This window comes from Episyrphus balteatus, chromosome 2, assembly GCF_945859705.1.
Source record: "Episyrphus balteatus chromosome 2, idEpiBalt1.1, whole genome shotgun sequence".
Classification (NCBI taxonomy): domain Eukaryota; kingdom Metazoa; phylum Arthropoda; class Insecta; order Diptera; family Syrphidae; genus Episyrphus; species Episyrphus balteatus.
Window position 1 is genome coordinate 115,917,820 of NC_079135.1, and position 17,530 is coordinate 115,935,349.

General features: G+C 30.6%; 2 protein-coding genes across 2 annotated transcripts in view; both read right to left on the reverse strand.

Moving 5' to 3' along the window:
• The window catches only part of LOC129909803 (ubiquitin carboxyl-terminal hydrolase 30 homolog), a 228,063-nt gene that overhangs the window by 181,927 nt on the left and 28,606 nt on the right, over window positions 1-17,530 (reverse strand). The window lies entirely within an intron of this gene.
• Window positions 245-15,558, reverse strand: LOC129909799 (exportin-6-A). Its single transcript, XM_055986886.1, has 11 exons — window positions 15,307-15,558; window positions 8,921-9,435; window positions 8,698-8,850; window positions 5,645-6,212; window positions 5,183-5,586; window positions 4,971-5,122; window positions 4,500-4,897; window positions 4,265-4,434; window positions 3,984-4,193; window positions 1,363-1,804; window positions 245-1,305 (listed from the first exon to the last, which is right to left on the reverse strand). Exons 1-11 carry the CDS (start codon window positions 15,307-15,309, stop codon window positions 1,234-1,236), a joined length of 3,087 nt encoding a protein of 1,028 aa, XP_055842861.1. The 5' UTR covers window positions 15,310-15,558; the 3' UTR covers window positions 245-1,233.

Genomic DNA, 17,530 nt, shown 5'->3' on the forward strand with positions numbered 1-17,530 from the left:
CGGCGTTATCATGAATTCCATTCGTATCGGAAATTTTCAACGATTCTCGAAAAAACAATAACAAAATCCGATCCGTTTTTTCGAAAATCGTGGCACATTTCCGAAATTTCGTCATTAGACCGAATGTTAGGTACCGTACTAAAATTTTGTATGAAGTTGCAAATTTTCATGACAATGGATGAAATTCCATTTTTCATTCTAAAATTCGCTTTCAACCTAAACGAAGAAAAAACCAAAACAACAGTATTTATTAATTACGTATACGAATACGAATATATTTTAAAATGCTCATTTTTATACACACATGACTAAAATTTCTTACTCAAAATACTTTATAATTATTATTATCAATATATTTTATGTATACCTAATATATATAAATATAAAAAATGACACAAATGACGATATATGTTTTTGTTTGTTTTTTTTTTTAATTTTAGTTTTTCTTTCGATATAACTTAAATAACTACAAACAACTAAATAGAATCTTACGTCTTTTTAGTGCTTTGTTTTTTGTTTAGGAAAAATTAAACGAAAAATATTAAATTAAAAGAAAAAAAAAATTAAAACAAAGCAAATATAGAAAAAAATATAAAATAAAATAATATTTTTTAAATCTCTAAATTATAAAATACTTCCAGTTTTTTGTATTTTTAATTAAATATTTTCTTAGGAAGTAACATGTTACATTCACATTATTTTTCTTATCAATTCTAAAACTAATATCCAAATGCGCAATAAAGTACACAGTTTTTATAAAATAATCTCTACTCTTACTTTTTTGTTCTTTGTGTAACACGAATTGGAAGTAACGGATAATTAAATAATAAAAATAAATTTAGAAAATAAATGATTTTCATCTTTTTTTGTTTTTTCTCCTCGCCAATTTAGTAGACATATTTTATGTGTTTGTATAATTTTTAGAATTTTATTCAAAAATTTTGCTAATTAAGGCCGAAAATTTAGTTAAGATACTTTCAGTTAATTTTTCTTTTTTGTATGTATTTTGAAACTTCAATTTTCAAACATGAATATTTTAACGTTAAATTAAAAACACAAAATAACTACATGATAAAATGCTGAGATCTTGAGTATTCTCAAATTATATAAAAATAAAAAAAAAAAAAACGAACTCAAAACATGAAATTCTTAAAATACAATAATAAAAAAAAAAAAACAAATCATTTGATGAATGATTGCATTAAATGTGATTTCAGGGGCAACCTTTTAATGTTATTGCGAAAGTCTTGTGCAACGTGTATCTTGTATAAGCTGAGACATTTTTTGGGAGAACGTTGGAATGTCCTGAAAAATAAAGAAAAAGAATTAAATTTGTTTTTAAATATTCCATTTACAAATTACCGTTGCTAAACAAATTTCTTCGATGACTTTTGAATTCGTCGCTGTAAATCCAATTGACATGAAACTCTCATGCAATTTTAATTTATCAACCTGTCCCATTGCAAATAGAACACCACTAATAAGATCATAATGGAGGGCGCCTTCAGCTGAGAGCAATGCGTTTATTAACGCACATTGGAATGATGTGAGTAAATTCGTTTTGAATAATGCCCGATGGAAGAGCTTCCATCGTTCGTTGAGATTCTGCAACGAATCCAAAACTGTGCGAGTAATGTTCGGATCATTACCGATGACTAGTGCTTGGCCATAGGAATTGAAGATGGCTAAAAATTGTTCAGGATGTTGTACATGATCGTTGCTGTTGTTTGTATTTGATGATCCATTTAAAATTATAGATTGAACATTTGCTTTGTAGAAATATTGCCAGCGGTAATTAAGGATGCTTAAAAATGAATGATAGATAACATTTATGAGTATGAGCACCAAAATTTAATTCAGACCTAATAATTTTTGTTTCTTTTTTTGTTTTTTTTTCAGAATTTAAAGCATAAAAAATGTAAACGTCAAACTTCTAGTACATTTAATTTCCTACAAAAAAGTTCTCAGGTCTGTATCTATATTTGTATCTGTATCTGTATTGATATTTCTCGGGATAATATATGTAACATTTTTTCTTAACTAGCGATTTTAAAATCTTCTAGCCTAGTAAAAATAGATTTTTTTCAAGGAAAAGATGTAAAACAGTCTCATTTTTAGTATACAGGTTTGTATTTGGGTGGTTTAAAATCCGTGACAAGTTTTGAAGTTTTCTTCCACCACCCGTCATAAAGGGCCCCAATTTTATTTTTTATTTTTTTATATAAAATTATGTTCTAAAAACTTGTAGCTGATCTTTTTTAAAAAAACAAAATGTTAAAAAGTTTCTTGTATCACTCATGAACCGTTCGAACCGGTTAGTGATATAATTTCTATTGGGTGAGTTGTACAAGAAAATTTTATATGACAATTTGTTTGATATCAGGAAGAGCAGATGTCGATGCACATCGGTTTTTGTCAATGTTTCTTTTGTGTTACAGTTTTACAAATTGTTTAAATGTTTATAAACACAACACAAAATTGTCTTAAAGATCTTTCTTTAATTGTCATTTGTTTTTGATCTCTTAAATACGATTATAAGTTCCTATAGGTAGTAAAAAAAAATTTGTATTAATAAACTTTTTAGCTATGTTGCTATTGACTAAGCCTTACCAAAATCGTTTTCCATGGGTACTATAGTATTTTAATTGCGTTGTATGTCATATGTGCATCGGTGTGGTCGTTGTATGGTTTTTTTTTCAGCGGTAAATTAAAACTATAGAGCGACTTTAAGAGCAGCCAAGTGGACCGCACAGCATGGTAAAAAGTTTTCCGATTTCGAACAAATCGGACAAAAAATTTCTCTGAATGGATACGTCTTTAAGAATGAATATCTCATTTTCTTAAATAGTAACGTCTCGTTTTGTAAAAAATGATCGATTTTTGCGCATGTTATTTCATATTAACCAAATTGTTCAGGTGTTGAATCAACACACAGCAATCATCTAATAAGCAACACCACACAAAGAGTTGGTGCTCGGATATAATCGATTGAAAGATAGACCCGTTGCCGTTACTGATCGTTCCACAAATGTCGTATTTGCAGGATTTAGCACCATGCCAACTTTATACGATTTATATTTATTTTAAATTGCCTTTCACCCTTAAGCGGTAAGAAATAGACACCTTCATTGATATGAAAAAAAAACCTATATTTAGGACCATTTTATTCAAAGTAAGCTTACTTGAGAGTTGTCTGCAAATCAACAGTTGAAACTCAAGTTAAAAATTAGTTTTATTCACTAACTTCTCTCCTAACTTTTCAGTTAAAAACCTAAAGTTGATCTACTTTCAGTTTGAAAAATATCCCTGGGATATTTGTGACAATTTAAAAAATACTGTCAGTTACAAAGCGTTATTATGAAGTCTGTGTGTCATTCAATCAAAAAATGTTTGTGTTTTGTTGACTTTTTTTTTAATAATCAAAAAATGAGTGAATTTGAAATATTATTAAATGTGGAAATATTTCAGACACCAATTGCAATAAGCAATACATATTCCACATCAGAAAAAACAGAAGAATTTATTTTCCGCAAAAAAACCAAGCCTCCAGAAAATAAAATAATTTTCGTCACAAATTTTGATTTATTCCTTTAACAAATAAATGCAAAATATCATTCCTATTTCTCACGGTTTTTAAAGGAAACAAAATTTTGCCACAAAAAAAATAATAAAATATGACATTTCGAAATAAAATCTCAAGTTTGCTCAGCAAACTTCTGAATTTTTCCAGAGTTGAGAATATTTAAAGTTGAAAAACTCTAGATTTTATTTTATTGAATAAAAAAATTCTCATCATTAGATATTACTTCAACTTTGTATCGAATAGATTAGTAATAATAGATAGAATAGTTAGATTACAGTCCGATTGTTAAACTGAGTTTCAAGAATCGATTTTATTCTTATAGGAATGTATATAACAAGTGACAGCAACAATTTTTTGTTTCTATCCTTAGTTAAAAATTAAAAAAAAAAATAAATCTTACCTGTCAAATAGCGTGTACATCAAATGCGCCACATCTGAATAATCCAACAAATTATTATCATAACTCAATAACGGTAGTATATGGTCTAATGTTAAATTTAATATCGATGGAATAAGTGACATTGTTTCACTACCCGGTTGTTGTACAATTAATTGAAACATTTGCAATATTTTTTCCATAGATTTTAATCTTCTTACAGTCATTTCTCCTCTAAAAGAATGAAGGAAAAAAAAAACATTTGCATCTAATCCATTATTTAAAAAGAAATTAAAAATACAAACCTCGTGCTGGAATTTATAAAAAGTGTAATCATCTCTCTAACGAATGCCATTCCTAATTGATTTTGTAACGTTCGCAACACACTCAAAGCAAAGTCAGAAACTGTTGTAGCAATTTCATTGCTATCGAAACCAACTGCATTGAATATATTCATTGCCTTATGTACTGTTGGCTGTAATAAAATCCCAGACAAAAATTATTAAATAGTTCAGATGTAATTTCTAAATCTACACAAACCTTGAATGCATTCAAAAGCATTTCCTTAACCGTACTACTTGTGTCATTGAAATAATTGATAATTTCGGTAATAATTGGCAGAATACCTGCAGTTATTGCACTGACTTTAACATCTTGTCCATTGGCTAGTACAGCTGGATCAATAGCTAAAAATTCCTGACACAAACATCCAACATAATCTTGCAAGACAATACATCTACGTCCAAAGTCTTGTTCTTGTTGGCTAATATTCTTCCAGGGAAAAACTAAGGAACTTATAAGGGCTTCATATACCACGGGCAGCACATTTTTTGGCAAATGAGGCAATGTGGTACCTGCTCGGACTAATTGAACAACCAAATCGACTTCAAGCATTTGTTTTGGTCTTATCACAGAAGCTATGTTCAAAAGTAGTTGAGCTTTATACAAAAAAAAAAAAAAACAGAAATTAATAAATTCCTAGAAAGGATCTAATTGAATTTAAGAAATTACCTGCTGCCATTTGTACGAGAGCAGATTCATTGAACGCACTTGGTAGCAAAATTTGTGCAACTGTGTGGATCAAGCCTCGCAATTGATCATCATTTATCACTGCAGGTGATATGGCTAAAAGACTTCGTAGGGCCAACAAAGACTGAGCATATCTTAAAATATATTTCAACATTATTCTCCAAGTTCTAAAAGAATCTCCCCGAATAACTTACAAATCAACAAAACTTGCCACCAGAAGTGAGTTTTCTGCATGCAGACTTTGAAATTTTTTACTGCTAAAAAAATTGACAGCGCTAATAAGAGTCTTTACAAGAGTGCATAGATTAAGTGGGATATCCTCGGATGCGCCCAAGTCTAGTGATGGTGCAATCCGAACCAATGCCTGACAAAGCATTGAGATCTCTCTCAAACTATACCGAATGCGGCAACATTCATTTTCATTCTTTGGATCGAAGGTCTTGTTGTCAATTGCCTTCTCTATCGACATGATGATCACCAAAAATGGCCTCGTAAACAATCGATAGACTTGATTGAATGTTTGATTTGGTCGCATTTCTGCCACGAGAGCGATAACTTCAATGCAAGGTGCGATGTAATGTTGCCATTTTGTTTGCATCTTAAAAAAGAAAATATTTGATTACAAAAAATACAGACAATACTTAAAAAAAACTTACATTTTCATCAAGAGTTTCATCTTCATATATTGGATTGACTACTTCAACGCGCATTACTCGCAAAATATGTCCAACAAAAATAATGCATGACTCTATGTAACGTTCACTTTTACCAGATGATGCAAATACCCTTAATAATGGCTTCCATGTTTCCAGTCTATCTGATAATGGCATCGTTGATTCACTATTAAATGTATATGCTTGTAGGCCAGATACAAATGTATCTAAAACAGGTTGATCATTTAAGAGCTTTGAGCAGAATTTCGTTGCACTCAGTCGTAGGAGTTCCGTGAATTTGTCTTCGTACATTTCACTGGATTTAGTATAATTGGTCTTATCTAACAGTCCATTAATTGCAGTCATAATTGTATTGGGAAATGGTATGGCTTTTTGTAAGTAAAATAATTCATTGACTGTTGTTAGAGCGGCTACAGATATTTCGGGTTGTTCTTTGCGCCATTTAGCCAAATCGAATAGAGCCAAAATAAAATATTCGGTAAGTAAACTATCTACGGGTATCCATGAGAAAATGTGTTGAACGCATTGGAGAAGCTCGAGAATCGATGAGCTGTGAAAAAAAAAATTTAATATTGATTATTTGGAGTTTTTTTTAATAAAAATAAATAATATACATTTTTACTCTAATCAGTTGAATGATCTTGCAAGAGAATTGGAAAATGGAATTTAAATAGGTGGCACAAAAAATTAAGAGTTTAAGATCACCTTTAAACATTTAAAAACTAAATTGGGAAAAAATCACTAAGCAAGATTCTAAATTTCATTCCCATTGGTGCTCTACAATTTACTTTTATCGACATCGATTTCATTTGATTTTCGATTTTGCCAAAAGACAGTTCTATTGCACTGAAGATGAAATACAATGAAAAATCGAAAGCTCTGCTATGACTGACGAAAACAGAGAGAAAAATGTTTACTATAGAGGAGTCGTTTAATAAACATTATGATTGCTCAGGAATCAAAATCGTTTATTCAAATGTAATAGTATGGTAAGGATTTACCGATTAGACAGTTACAACACTATCAAACTTCTGTAAGATTTCTTTTCAACGACTGAAAAACGCAAAAAAATTTCGATGTACAAGCGGTTTAACTAACAAAATGACTAATGTCGCTTATGTAAAGCTTATAAAAGCAAAAATGTAAGTCGTCATATAACTTTACTTGCGATTAAGGTACTAAAGGGCAAATTTAGGAACTCGAGATAACAGACATGACATTGCAATGATAGAGAAGGGAAAAAAGTGGGTATCACAATCTGTCTGTCTCCCTGCCTGTCTACAATCTGCTGCATCATAAGCCACTGAAGCGATTAAAATTAAGCGGTTTTGGTTCCTTAGAAAAAAAAAAAAAATTAAATTTTTGTTTGGAAACAAAATATACGACCAAAATAGAGAAGGTTGTTTTTTTTTAACGGCCCTAACGGTTTTGATTAAAAAAAATAGTAGTATTGTGGCAAATAAGTTCCTACTTATGATATAAAAAAATATTTTTTGGACCTGTTTCTTCTGATTTTCCCGTAAGCGGCGTAACCGATTTCAACGAAAATTTTTGTACAAAAGCGCATAATTAACCATAGTGTCAAAGTTAAGAGAATATTTAAATAAAATAATTTTTGGATTTTTGAATTTTATTTTATTTTTTTTTTTTTGAAAGACTATTTTTTTGAAAACGGATTTTGACAGTCGAAATGAGATAATTTGCAAAATTATCTTAGGCTCACTACAGCCTAAACAGGCTATAAGCAACGGATCTCACTCTCAGATGTTTTTTTAATTTTAAATTGTTATTTTATATTTCTCTATATTAAAAAAAAAATATTGAAAAAATGACTTTAGCATAAAATAGTTTGTATTTTAAGAAAGGTACCTATTTCAATTGAATGATTTGAGTGAGATGTCTTGCAGTCGACTGCAAGACATTTGGAAGTTAATTAAAAGTAAATGTGCAGATGCAATGCGTTTGCCAAATTGTGACTTCTGTCCTCACTTTTTTTCGCTATTTTGCTCATTCTTAGCAAATTTTGTATAGTAACTTTTTTTGTGTTTTCTTATTTGGTAATTAATAGTTTGGCACTATTAATTCAGTTTTACACAGATTTGTTTAAAAGACACAACGAAATTATATGTAGCAACTAAAGATGCATTAATTTCAGTGTTTAGTTATGCCGTTTTGAAAACATACTTTTTTACGAATCGGAGCCTAAACAATTTTGACATTCTGATACATGTTTGAAAAATGTAAAATGCATTATCATCATATCAAACCTATCAAATGACCGTTTACTTTTATCTTACACCGTTACAGATTATTCTCATCAGATAAAAAATGTTCATTTTGTCAAAATACTTATTCCAACACTATTGTGTATATTTTATATATTTGAAAGCCTGCAGTGTTATTGCAATTTAGTTTCTCAATGACCTCATGGAGGGACTGCAAGACTTGTACTTTTCATGCATATGTACACAACAAACATATACATATGTATATAGGAGACCTTTCTAAAAATGTGTACCAATCATTTTGTGCTAACACTCAAACCTAAAAGTTGCTAGTGGATATCTTGGTCTATGTCTATTGGATGTGTTTGTATAGTCTATTTTTTTTTACTTTAAATCAACAGCCCTTCTAAATGGTGTACAAACGTGTATTTTTTTTTTCTTTTTTTTTCATTAAAAAACTAAACTTTGGAAGGTCATTTATTTATTTTTTTTAATACTTAAATTGTTAGACACAGGCAATTACGTCACAGTGTTAGGTAAAAAATTCAAATAGTTAAGTAATTGATATGAAAATGAGGTATAAATGGGCATTGAGTTGAAAGCAATTCTAAATGAATTTTATTATCAAAAACTACATGGAACGAAGCCAAATTTTCCAGTTTGTTTACTTATACAACAAACATTTTCAAATTTTATCTTAATCATGACTAATATACTCTTAAGGGAGTTTCTTATCGCAATAAAAATATACATTTGTCTATAAAAAGAAAATACGCATTTTTCAACTTGAAAATAAAAAATTATAATTACCTTAACGAATTGTCATTTGGCAGTGATGTGTAGAGCCTATAATCAGCTATATTACTTGGTATCGCACTCAATGCGGTTCCATTAAGATGACACGTTGATATAACCAAATATGTCCCTAAAACTTCAACAATTTCTGGCATACATTGTGTAATGCTAAAAAAGGAAACCAATACAATTTGTAAAAGGTAATCAACTGAAAAAATGAAAAAATTAAAATACCTACCATGATTGAAAATACTGCTTTCTATCTGAAGAAACATCATTCCTATTGCTGACCACCTCCTCCGATGTAGTTCTCAATAGAACCACTCCCAATTGGAAATACATTTTGGTCAGCTCTATACAATGCTTTATATATTCCGGATGCTCGTCAGGGAACTCTCGTTTCCCAACGAGTGCTATCAATTGTGCGATTGTGTCTCGTTGTCGACGCGAAACATCATATGGCAAATTGGCATATCTAGCCCAGAGATTCTCACGCAGGTGGCTGTGTTCTTGGGGCGACAATTGGGCCCATCGTCGCGTTATTGTGTGCTCAAGGGTAGATGTGGTAAACAGCCAGAGGAATTCATTTGTTGAACAGCAGTTGGAGGATAGAACACAAAGGCATTGTTGCCATGAACTGGGCTGATTCTTAAACGAACTTAGTTGGTCTTCGATTTCACGTTTGCGTTGGTTATGTGTTGCAGGATGATAGAATTCATTTAGCAAATTCTCCACAATCCCAAGGGAAGTTGACTGAAAAAGGCAAACATTTTAAATGTATTTATTTATTTTGAAGCCCAACATTGAATTAGCTTTGGAAATGGCATGATCTATATGAAGTGAAAAACTCATTTTGGAGTCAAAGATCACTCCTTGGTTTTTCTGGCTTATCAAATCTTTGAATCGAAACCAAGTTTGTATTCAAAACATAAAGGATTTAAGATTTTTGAATAAGTAACAACGCTACATTTACCATTGTTAAAATAAAGCCGATTTAATTTACACCAAGAAAGTATTTTATTTAGATCATTCTGGACATTTTCCTTCCGCATCTTCAAGATATCTTATGCTGCTGAAGAGTTTAAGATCATCTCATCAGCATACAAAAGACATTTTGCGGACGGTCATTTGTAAAATTAATGAAAAGGAACGCAAAAGTTTATTATTTCACTTGAAAACACAGCGACAATACCAATTTTAACATATTGTTTTCGCCCTACTAAGTAACTTTGAATCCATTTAAGAAGCACATAATGAAATCCAAACAACTCAAGTTTTCTCATTAGAATATTACATATTATGTTGAACACGATCAAATGCCTTTGAAAGATCGGCATAGATAGAGTCAACTTGTAATCGCTTTTCCAAACAATCATGACATTAGCTTGTAAAAACTGATAGGTTAGTTAATTTCAATTTATTTAACCCTTTGTTCCCGGAGTAACTTTTTTCTTGAGAAAAAGTTTTGATATTTTCTAATTACACACCAAAACGAAAAAATAAGTTATTGAACTAGTAATTACATTGTATAAGGAATGTTTTGAGCTGATAGTACAAAAGTTGAAGTCCAGTTTTTAGTAAAAAAAAACTAAAAGATAAAAAGTCTTATTAAACTAGTATTTAGATTGGAAAAAAAAAATTTTCTGATGAAAAACATGTAAACATATTCCATAGATTGAAGAACCATTATAATCATTCTCTTTCAGTGTTACCGTTATTTAATTTTATAGCTCTAAGCTTAAGTCTACTTGAAAATCCTCACAAATCCTGCATTTTTTTTTAACAAAATATTAACTTTTATACAGATATAAAATTTTGTGTTGGTCGTGGTACTCATAATGCAATAGCTCATGCAATAATTTTCAAATTTTGGTTGTTGCAATAAAAAATAATGAATAGGTGGTTTCATGGTGAAACCACTAGGAAGCTTCCTAATGTACAATGTAGTCTTTTATAGTACCGTAATAATACGGATAATAAGATTCAATTTTGAAAAATAATTAAACCTATAATATACAATTTTTTTTAATTCAAAAATTAAATTAATATTATGTAACAGTAATACCCTGTTTAAAATTATAAATCTTAACATCAAAAATCGATTTTAGCAAAAGTGAGAAGAGATTGCGTTCTTTAAGTTAGTTACTCCGATAATTCATTTTATTACATTTGGGAGTGATACACTTGGTTGCATATACAATGAAGAGCCGGGAAGAATACAGGTAGTTGAAAGCCGGTACCAAGAGATTAGTAGTTTTAAGGGACTTGTGAAATGATTTTGTGACAAAATATACACCATCTTGTATCTAGAAATTGTTGTAGTGAACATCCAAGGACTAGATTGCTGTAATGCAAAATGGTTTCATGTCTCCTTAGACAATAAACATATCTAATGGTGTCATTAAAAGCCACAACCAGTTTATGTTTACAGTGTGAATCTGGCTTATAATAGACGGCATTAGCGTAGTCAATTAGGGCCAATTTATTGAGCCTCCATTAAATTTTGAAATTTATCGCTTTAGTTAACGGCCTCGTTAAACTATTGTCGCCTTTAAGTATACATCATTAAAGATTCATTTAATTCACTCTTCTTTAGTTAAAGTCCTTACTTTTAATGGAAACTTTAAATTTAAAACTCTGTTAAAAATATCCTAGGGATTTTTTATTTTGTTTGAAAAATAATCTGGCAAAAGCTACAATTTTGTCAAATCAAATAGATTTGAATTGGAAGAAAAACCAAAAAACTATGACCCGTAAGTATTTTGCAGCTGAAAACGCCAGAAAATGCAAGAGATTATCGATATACCAGTGGTAACCAAAGAATGCTACAACCTACAATTGAAACCATGAGAAGAAGAAGGAGTTAAGTGAAATTTTTTCCATCGGTGTCAAATAACAACTTAAATTTAAGTGTTATCGGCATTCATCTCGTGTCATTGGTTTAGAAGTAAGCTTTATATCTCTTCTTCTCATGGCTTCAATTGCAGTGTTATGTATATGTTATGTATGTATTATGCAGCATCTCAAAAATGATTAGTTTTGAAGTGGAGAATATATAATCTAGTAGATCTAGTATTATCTGTGCGAAGTAGACAAGAAATGCATTAATTTCTTTGAATTTTGTTCTTTTTTATGGTACAAATGCATGTGTGTATACCTACAAAAAATTCTAGTCTGGACTTTTTTCATAATTGTGATAATAATAATAATAAGAATAATTCTTTAGCATTCAAATAAAAAAAATAAATGAAATGACATTTGACACTAATGGAGAGTGAATAAATAGAAATTCTGTTTAAAACCTCCATTAGCTCTAAAAATCCCTCTTAAAAGGTCGAATTTGGTGTTTTAACTAAAACTACTTTTAAATTTAATGCTCAATTAGTTAATGATGCCAAACTTCAAAAAAATCCTTAAAAGAGACTGAATTAAACGAAATTGGTTTTTAATTTTAAAATTCCCTTTTTTAATGGCGATTTAAGTTTAATGGAGAGTCAATAAATTGGGCCTTAGAGTTAATGTTTTTATTAGTTTGTTTGATATTTACTGGATTAATATTAGAGAATGGCCAGAGTCCACATAGCACAGAGTGGATTCTTCCAACTATGCAGTTGATATGATCATCAGCTGAAAGCAACCGGTTGATTTGAAAACCAAGACTAGTAACAGTGTCTTGGAATTGAAACTGCATTTTTGCTAGACAAATTGGACGGAAGTTTGAGGTATCAAACTGTCTCTTAGATATCGCAATAATTTATGACTTAAGCGAATTTAAAGTTGGATCATTGCCAATAGACCAATTGGAGATAGCCATAAAATCCTCATTAGTCCTACAAATCAAGTAGACCAAGTATATAAATAAATTTGAACATCATCTGCATGAAGATGTAACCATATATTTGAGCAAACACTAGAGAGGTAATTTATATAATATGCAAAACAATAAAGGTCCCAAAATAGAACCTTGTGTGTGGTACACCCATATCCAAATACAAAGTCTGATTCTATTTGACCAAACTTTACTTTTTGGATTGAACGATTGCACTAATACCTCTTAATTAGATGTACAGCTCTATCATGAAAGCCAAAATATTATTTATGTAAGTTTCTTGTAGAGTATTTTGTGGTTTACACTAGAGATGCCGCGAACATTGATCTGGCCGAATACCGAATACCGAATATTCGGTCACATTCCTCGGCCGAATACCGAATATTCGGCCGCCGAATATTCGGCCAAGGACACTCAGAAAAAAACGTTGGTAATTAAAAAAAAAATTTATACTTTGTCTCAAGAATAGATGTGGCTTAAAAATTCCCAACAACATCGTATTGTAACGATGAATAACTGAACTACTTTTAAGATAAATGTCTGAATACACTACCTACTACTGCAAAGGTAGACATCTAAAATCGAATTATATACATATGAGGACTGTTCGCCAAGATCGAACGGCGGACCCATACAAGTGGTGGTCAACACATACTACAAAATTACATATTTTGAAAACATTTGCAAAAGTCTACCTTTCTTCTCCTGGGACAAGTGTTTACAGCGAAAGACTATTTTTCGAAGCAGGAATAGTGTACGAAGATAAACGTAATCGTTTACTATCAACATATGCGGAACCAATAGTTTTCATTCACCACTACTTGCCTTTAGTAGATTATGGGCTATTTTTTTCACTATTACTCAACTTTGAGAAAAATCTGAAGTTGGCAAGCTTGAGAGTTAGCTCCAACTCGAGATTTTAATCAAAAGCTGAAAATTTTTTTTATTCATTAATTTTTTCTTAGCTCCCTTGTTCCAAACTTAAAGTTGCCCAACTTGTTGTTTTACTAAATTAGTAATAATATCCCTAGGTTATTTGTGACAGTCAATTTCACAAACTGTCAATTTCGAATATTATTTTGAATGATGTGTCGTTTAAATTGAAGTTTCATAGGTTTTTTCTAATTAATGGTTTCATATGTTTATTGATTTATTCAAACCAATAAGATTTCGAGGGAAACGCACCCAATTTAAAATGAAAAAGTAGATTTTTCAAGATTACAAAAGGAAACTCCTAAACAAAAATGTTTTTTTTGCAGAGAAAAAAATCAAACAAATAAAATCAGTTTTTATTACACAAATCACTTTTGCATTTATTTTAAATAATTAAAAGATATAAACTAAATATATGCACAAATATGCGATTGATTTCACTATTACAAAAAGTAGATGCATGGCTAATTTTCCAAAATACCCCAGTTATTATTTTTCAATAAAAAGTTTTTTCTCTATGACATTTAAACAAACTTTTGAAACAGAAATAATAATAAATAACGACATTTTTAAAGTAAAAACACAAGTTTGCTCGAAAACTTCTAATAATTTCTGAAGTTGACAAAATTAAAGTTGATAAACTTTAGATTTGAAAATTGAAAGTTAAAAACGTCAACTTTCAGTGAATGAAAACAATTTTTCAAGTTGAGATTAAAAATCCTCGAGTTGTGTTCAACTTCGAGTGAACTAAAATTAAATTTTTTTAATAAAACACACATTTTAGTATAATAATTTGTCTTTTTTCTTCTCCATTTGGTATTCGGTATTCGGCCAAATAGTTAAACTATTCGGCCGAATACCGAATACCTGAAAAATAGGCCGAATACCGAATAGTGGCCGAATGTTCGCGGCATCTCTAGTTTATACCGTCGAAAGACTTTGAGAAGTCTATCAGGCAATGAACTGTAAGCTTGAAACTAAATATAGTACATATAATAATAATTATATATTAACATTTAAATGTTATAAAAGACTCAAAGCTATATTTGAATTTAATCAAGGACTTTTATCAGTGCAGTTCGGCAGCTGTGAATTGCACGAAACCCAGACTGAAATTGTGATAACAATTTAAACCTGATAAAAGAATTCATACGTATTTCAGTTAAATAACTGTTCGTTTAGTAATTACAAGAAAGATAGTTTTGCGAACGTAAACGTATGATTACATTGACTTTAGGTTTTGTATGCAAACTCTAAAATATTTTTAAGACCAAAAGTACCATACTTTAACATAAATAAATAGGAAAATTTTAATGAATTTCATTTTTGAAAAAGGTCATTTAAAAGCTTAAGAGGACAGAAGGACAAAATAGTGAAAAGGAAGGACTGTCCTCCCAAACGGACTAAAGCTGGGAACCCTAGTTCCTACTCTCTAACTAAAGAATATAATTTGTTTTTTTTCACTATTGCTTCAAATACTTTAGGGACTGTAGCTTAGCAAAATAGATCTATAGTTTAATTTAATCATCAATTTGATGGAACAAAGGCACACAAGTTGGAAACTATATTTTTTGTTGACTGATTCTTTTGTTATAATACGCAGTTGTTTTTTTTTGTATTGTTCAACAACTACGCCCAATGACAAAGTTTTTGAATAGAAAAAAAAATAGAGATATACGAGATAGAAGGGCCCCCCAGCTGGTTGCCAATGCAAAGATTTTTAGCAATAATCCTTACTTCTTAAATAAATCTAATTCAATAGTCAATAGTATAATATGAGAAAATAAAGAAAAAGATGAATATTATTTTGCAAAGAGGAGAGATGAAATCCTTGCAAGAAATAATCTCCTCCAAAAACCCACCATTTTGCGATTATTTGTTCAATTTCTTGTCGTTCTTGATGATAACTTCTCGCCCATGCAGATTTTTATTTGCAATTTATATTATTTTTGCAAAATATTTTACTACTATTTTGAGGTATAAATGAATTAATTTTATACAATTAAAATTTATGTAAATTACAAAATAAGTTGGAAATAATATTTTAAGTTTTTTGTGTGTGATTTTTTAACTTTGAAAAAAAGTTTCAGAAAGTGAAATGCGAGACTCCCCTTGATTTATTTTAACTGACAGAAGGAATGGTGAGTATTTTATTTTTTTTTTTTTTTGTAAAGTATGGTGAGTAGGTGAAAGGTAAATTTCAATTTTACAGTAGAGGGCATAAACAAAAAATACCTCTACATTGAAAATATGAACATTGGGCAGTAAGCACATCTTGGGAATTTTAATCGAAACAAGTAGCGTCCTACACCTATGACGACTGGCGACAAAAAACGTTACGGATAGCGATTTTGTATTAAAATAACCTACGGCAGTGTTGATATATGAAAACCACCTATAGGTTTCTTTCTAAATTTTAGCTCCCATACAAATTATCAAAAATCAGCTAAATTTTTTCGATAGTTTGCAAGTGTCCCTGTTCTGTAACTTTTATCACTGGCGATAAAATTTATGAACAATGACTTTAAATTCCATTTTATATCGAAATAAAAGAAAATTTCTTCAGAATCATAACTTCTTAAGCCTGGTACGCTGCTCGCGCTAAATTTTAGCTGAGATAAAATTCCCATACAAGTTATCGATAACTTGTATGGGATCCATTTTATCTCGGCTAAAAATTTTCGATAATTTGTATGGGAGCTAAAATTTAGCGCGAGCAGCGTACCAGGCTTTAAGCCTAGTACGCAGATCGAGCTAAATTTTAACTCCCATACAAATTATCGAACATATTAAGCGGACCTAAAATGTATTCCATACAAACTATCGATAACCTTAGGTATTTAGCTCGGCTAAAATTAAACTCGATCTGCGTACTAGGCGTAAGCATGGTACGCAGATCCAAGCAAAATTTTAGTTCTCATACAAGTTATCGATAAAATGCTCATCTAAATTTTTTCGATAGTTTATATGGGAGTCTGTAGTTACTCAGATCAAGATAAAATTTTAGCTCCCATACATATTATCAAAAAAATTTAGCAGAGCTAAAATTTTTAGAAGTTTACAGAAGCTGTTGTGTTAGTTGGGAACAGCAGCTTCTTTAAATTGAAATCTCACAGGTATAACTTTTTATAGAGCTTGTATAGCATGGTATAAGAAAACAAGGTAATATCATGCGGAAAAAGTCTGTACCGTGAACTGTCAGATGAAAGAAAAAAAGATGGGTTTCTTAGTTTTTGACAGTTGTTCTTTAAAATTGTTGTTTGAATTCTTGGAAATTGTTTTGACTTTGACAAGCCAAACTTCATAAACTTATGACGCCATCTTGCATAGATATGCGTACAAGGCTTAAACAAATTAATAAGCCACGTCAAAAATGTATCCCAATTCTCACAGCTAAAGGCAATGCAAGTGTATCTTTTCACCTCAATAAGCCTGGTACGCAGCTCGCGCTAAATTTTAGCTCCCATACAAATTATCGAAAATTTTTAGCCGAGATAAAATGGATCCCATACAAGTTATCGATAACTTGTATGGGAAAATTATCTCGGCTAAAATTTAGCGCGAACAGCGTAACAGGCTATAGTGTGGAAAATTTATCTTCGGCTAAAGCCTGGTACGCTGCTCGCGCTAAATTTTAGCTGAGATAAAATTCCCATACAAGTTATCGATAATTTGTATGGGATCCATTTTAGCTTAGATAAAATTTTTCGATAATTTGTATGGGAGCTAAAATTTAGCGCGAGCAGCGTACCAGGCTTAAATATTTAACCCAATTCTCAGACGGCCTGAGTACTAAGCATTAGATAAATGCCCCCAAAGCCCAAAGGAACGCCAGCTGATATCAAAAATGTATCCTCCGATAAATTTTATCCCAATTCACACACGGCCTTAATAATTTTTCTCATATTCCAAAATCATAATTTCTTATATAATGTCGTTTTCCAAAATTCAAGGAGTGACACTCCTAGCTATATAATCACTCCAAAAGGAGTGATTTCAAATTCCAAAATTGAAAAAGGAGTGAAGTTTTGGAGTGAATTCTTCACTCCCAAAATTTTGAAGGAGTGACGGAGTGATTACCAATAC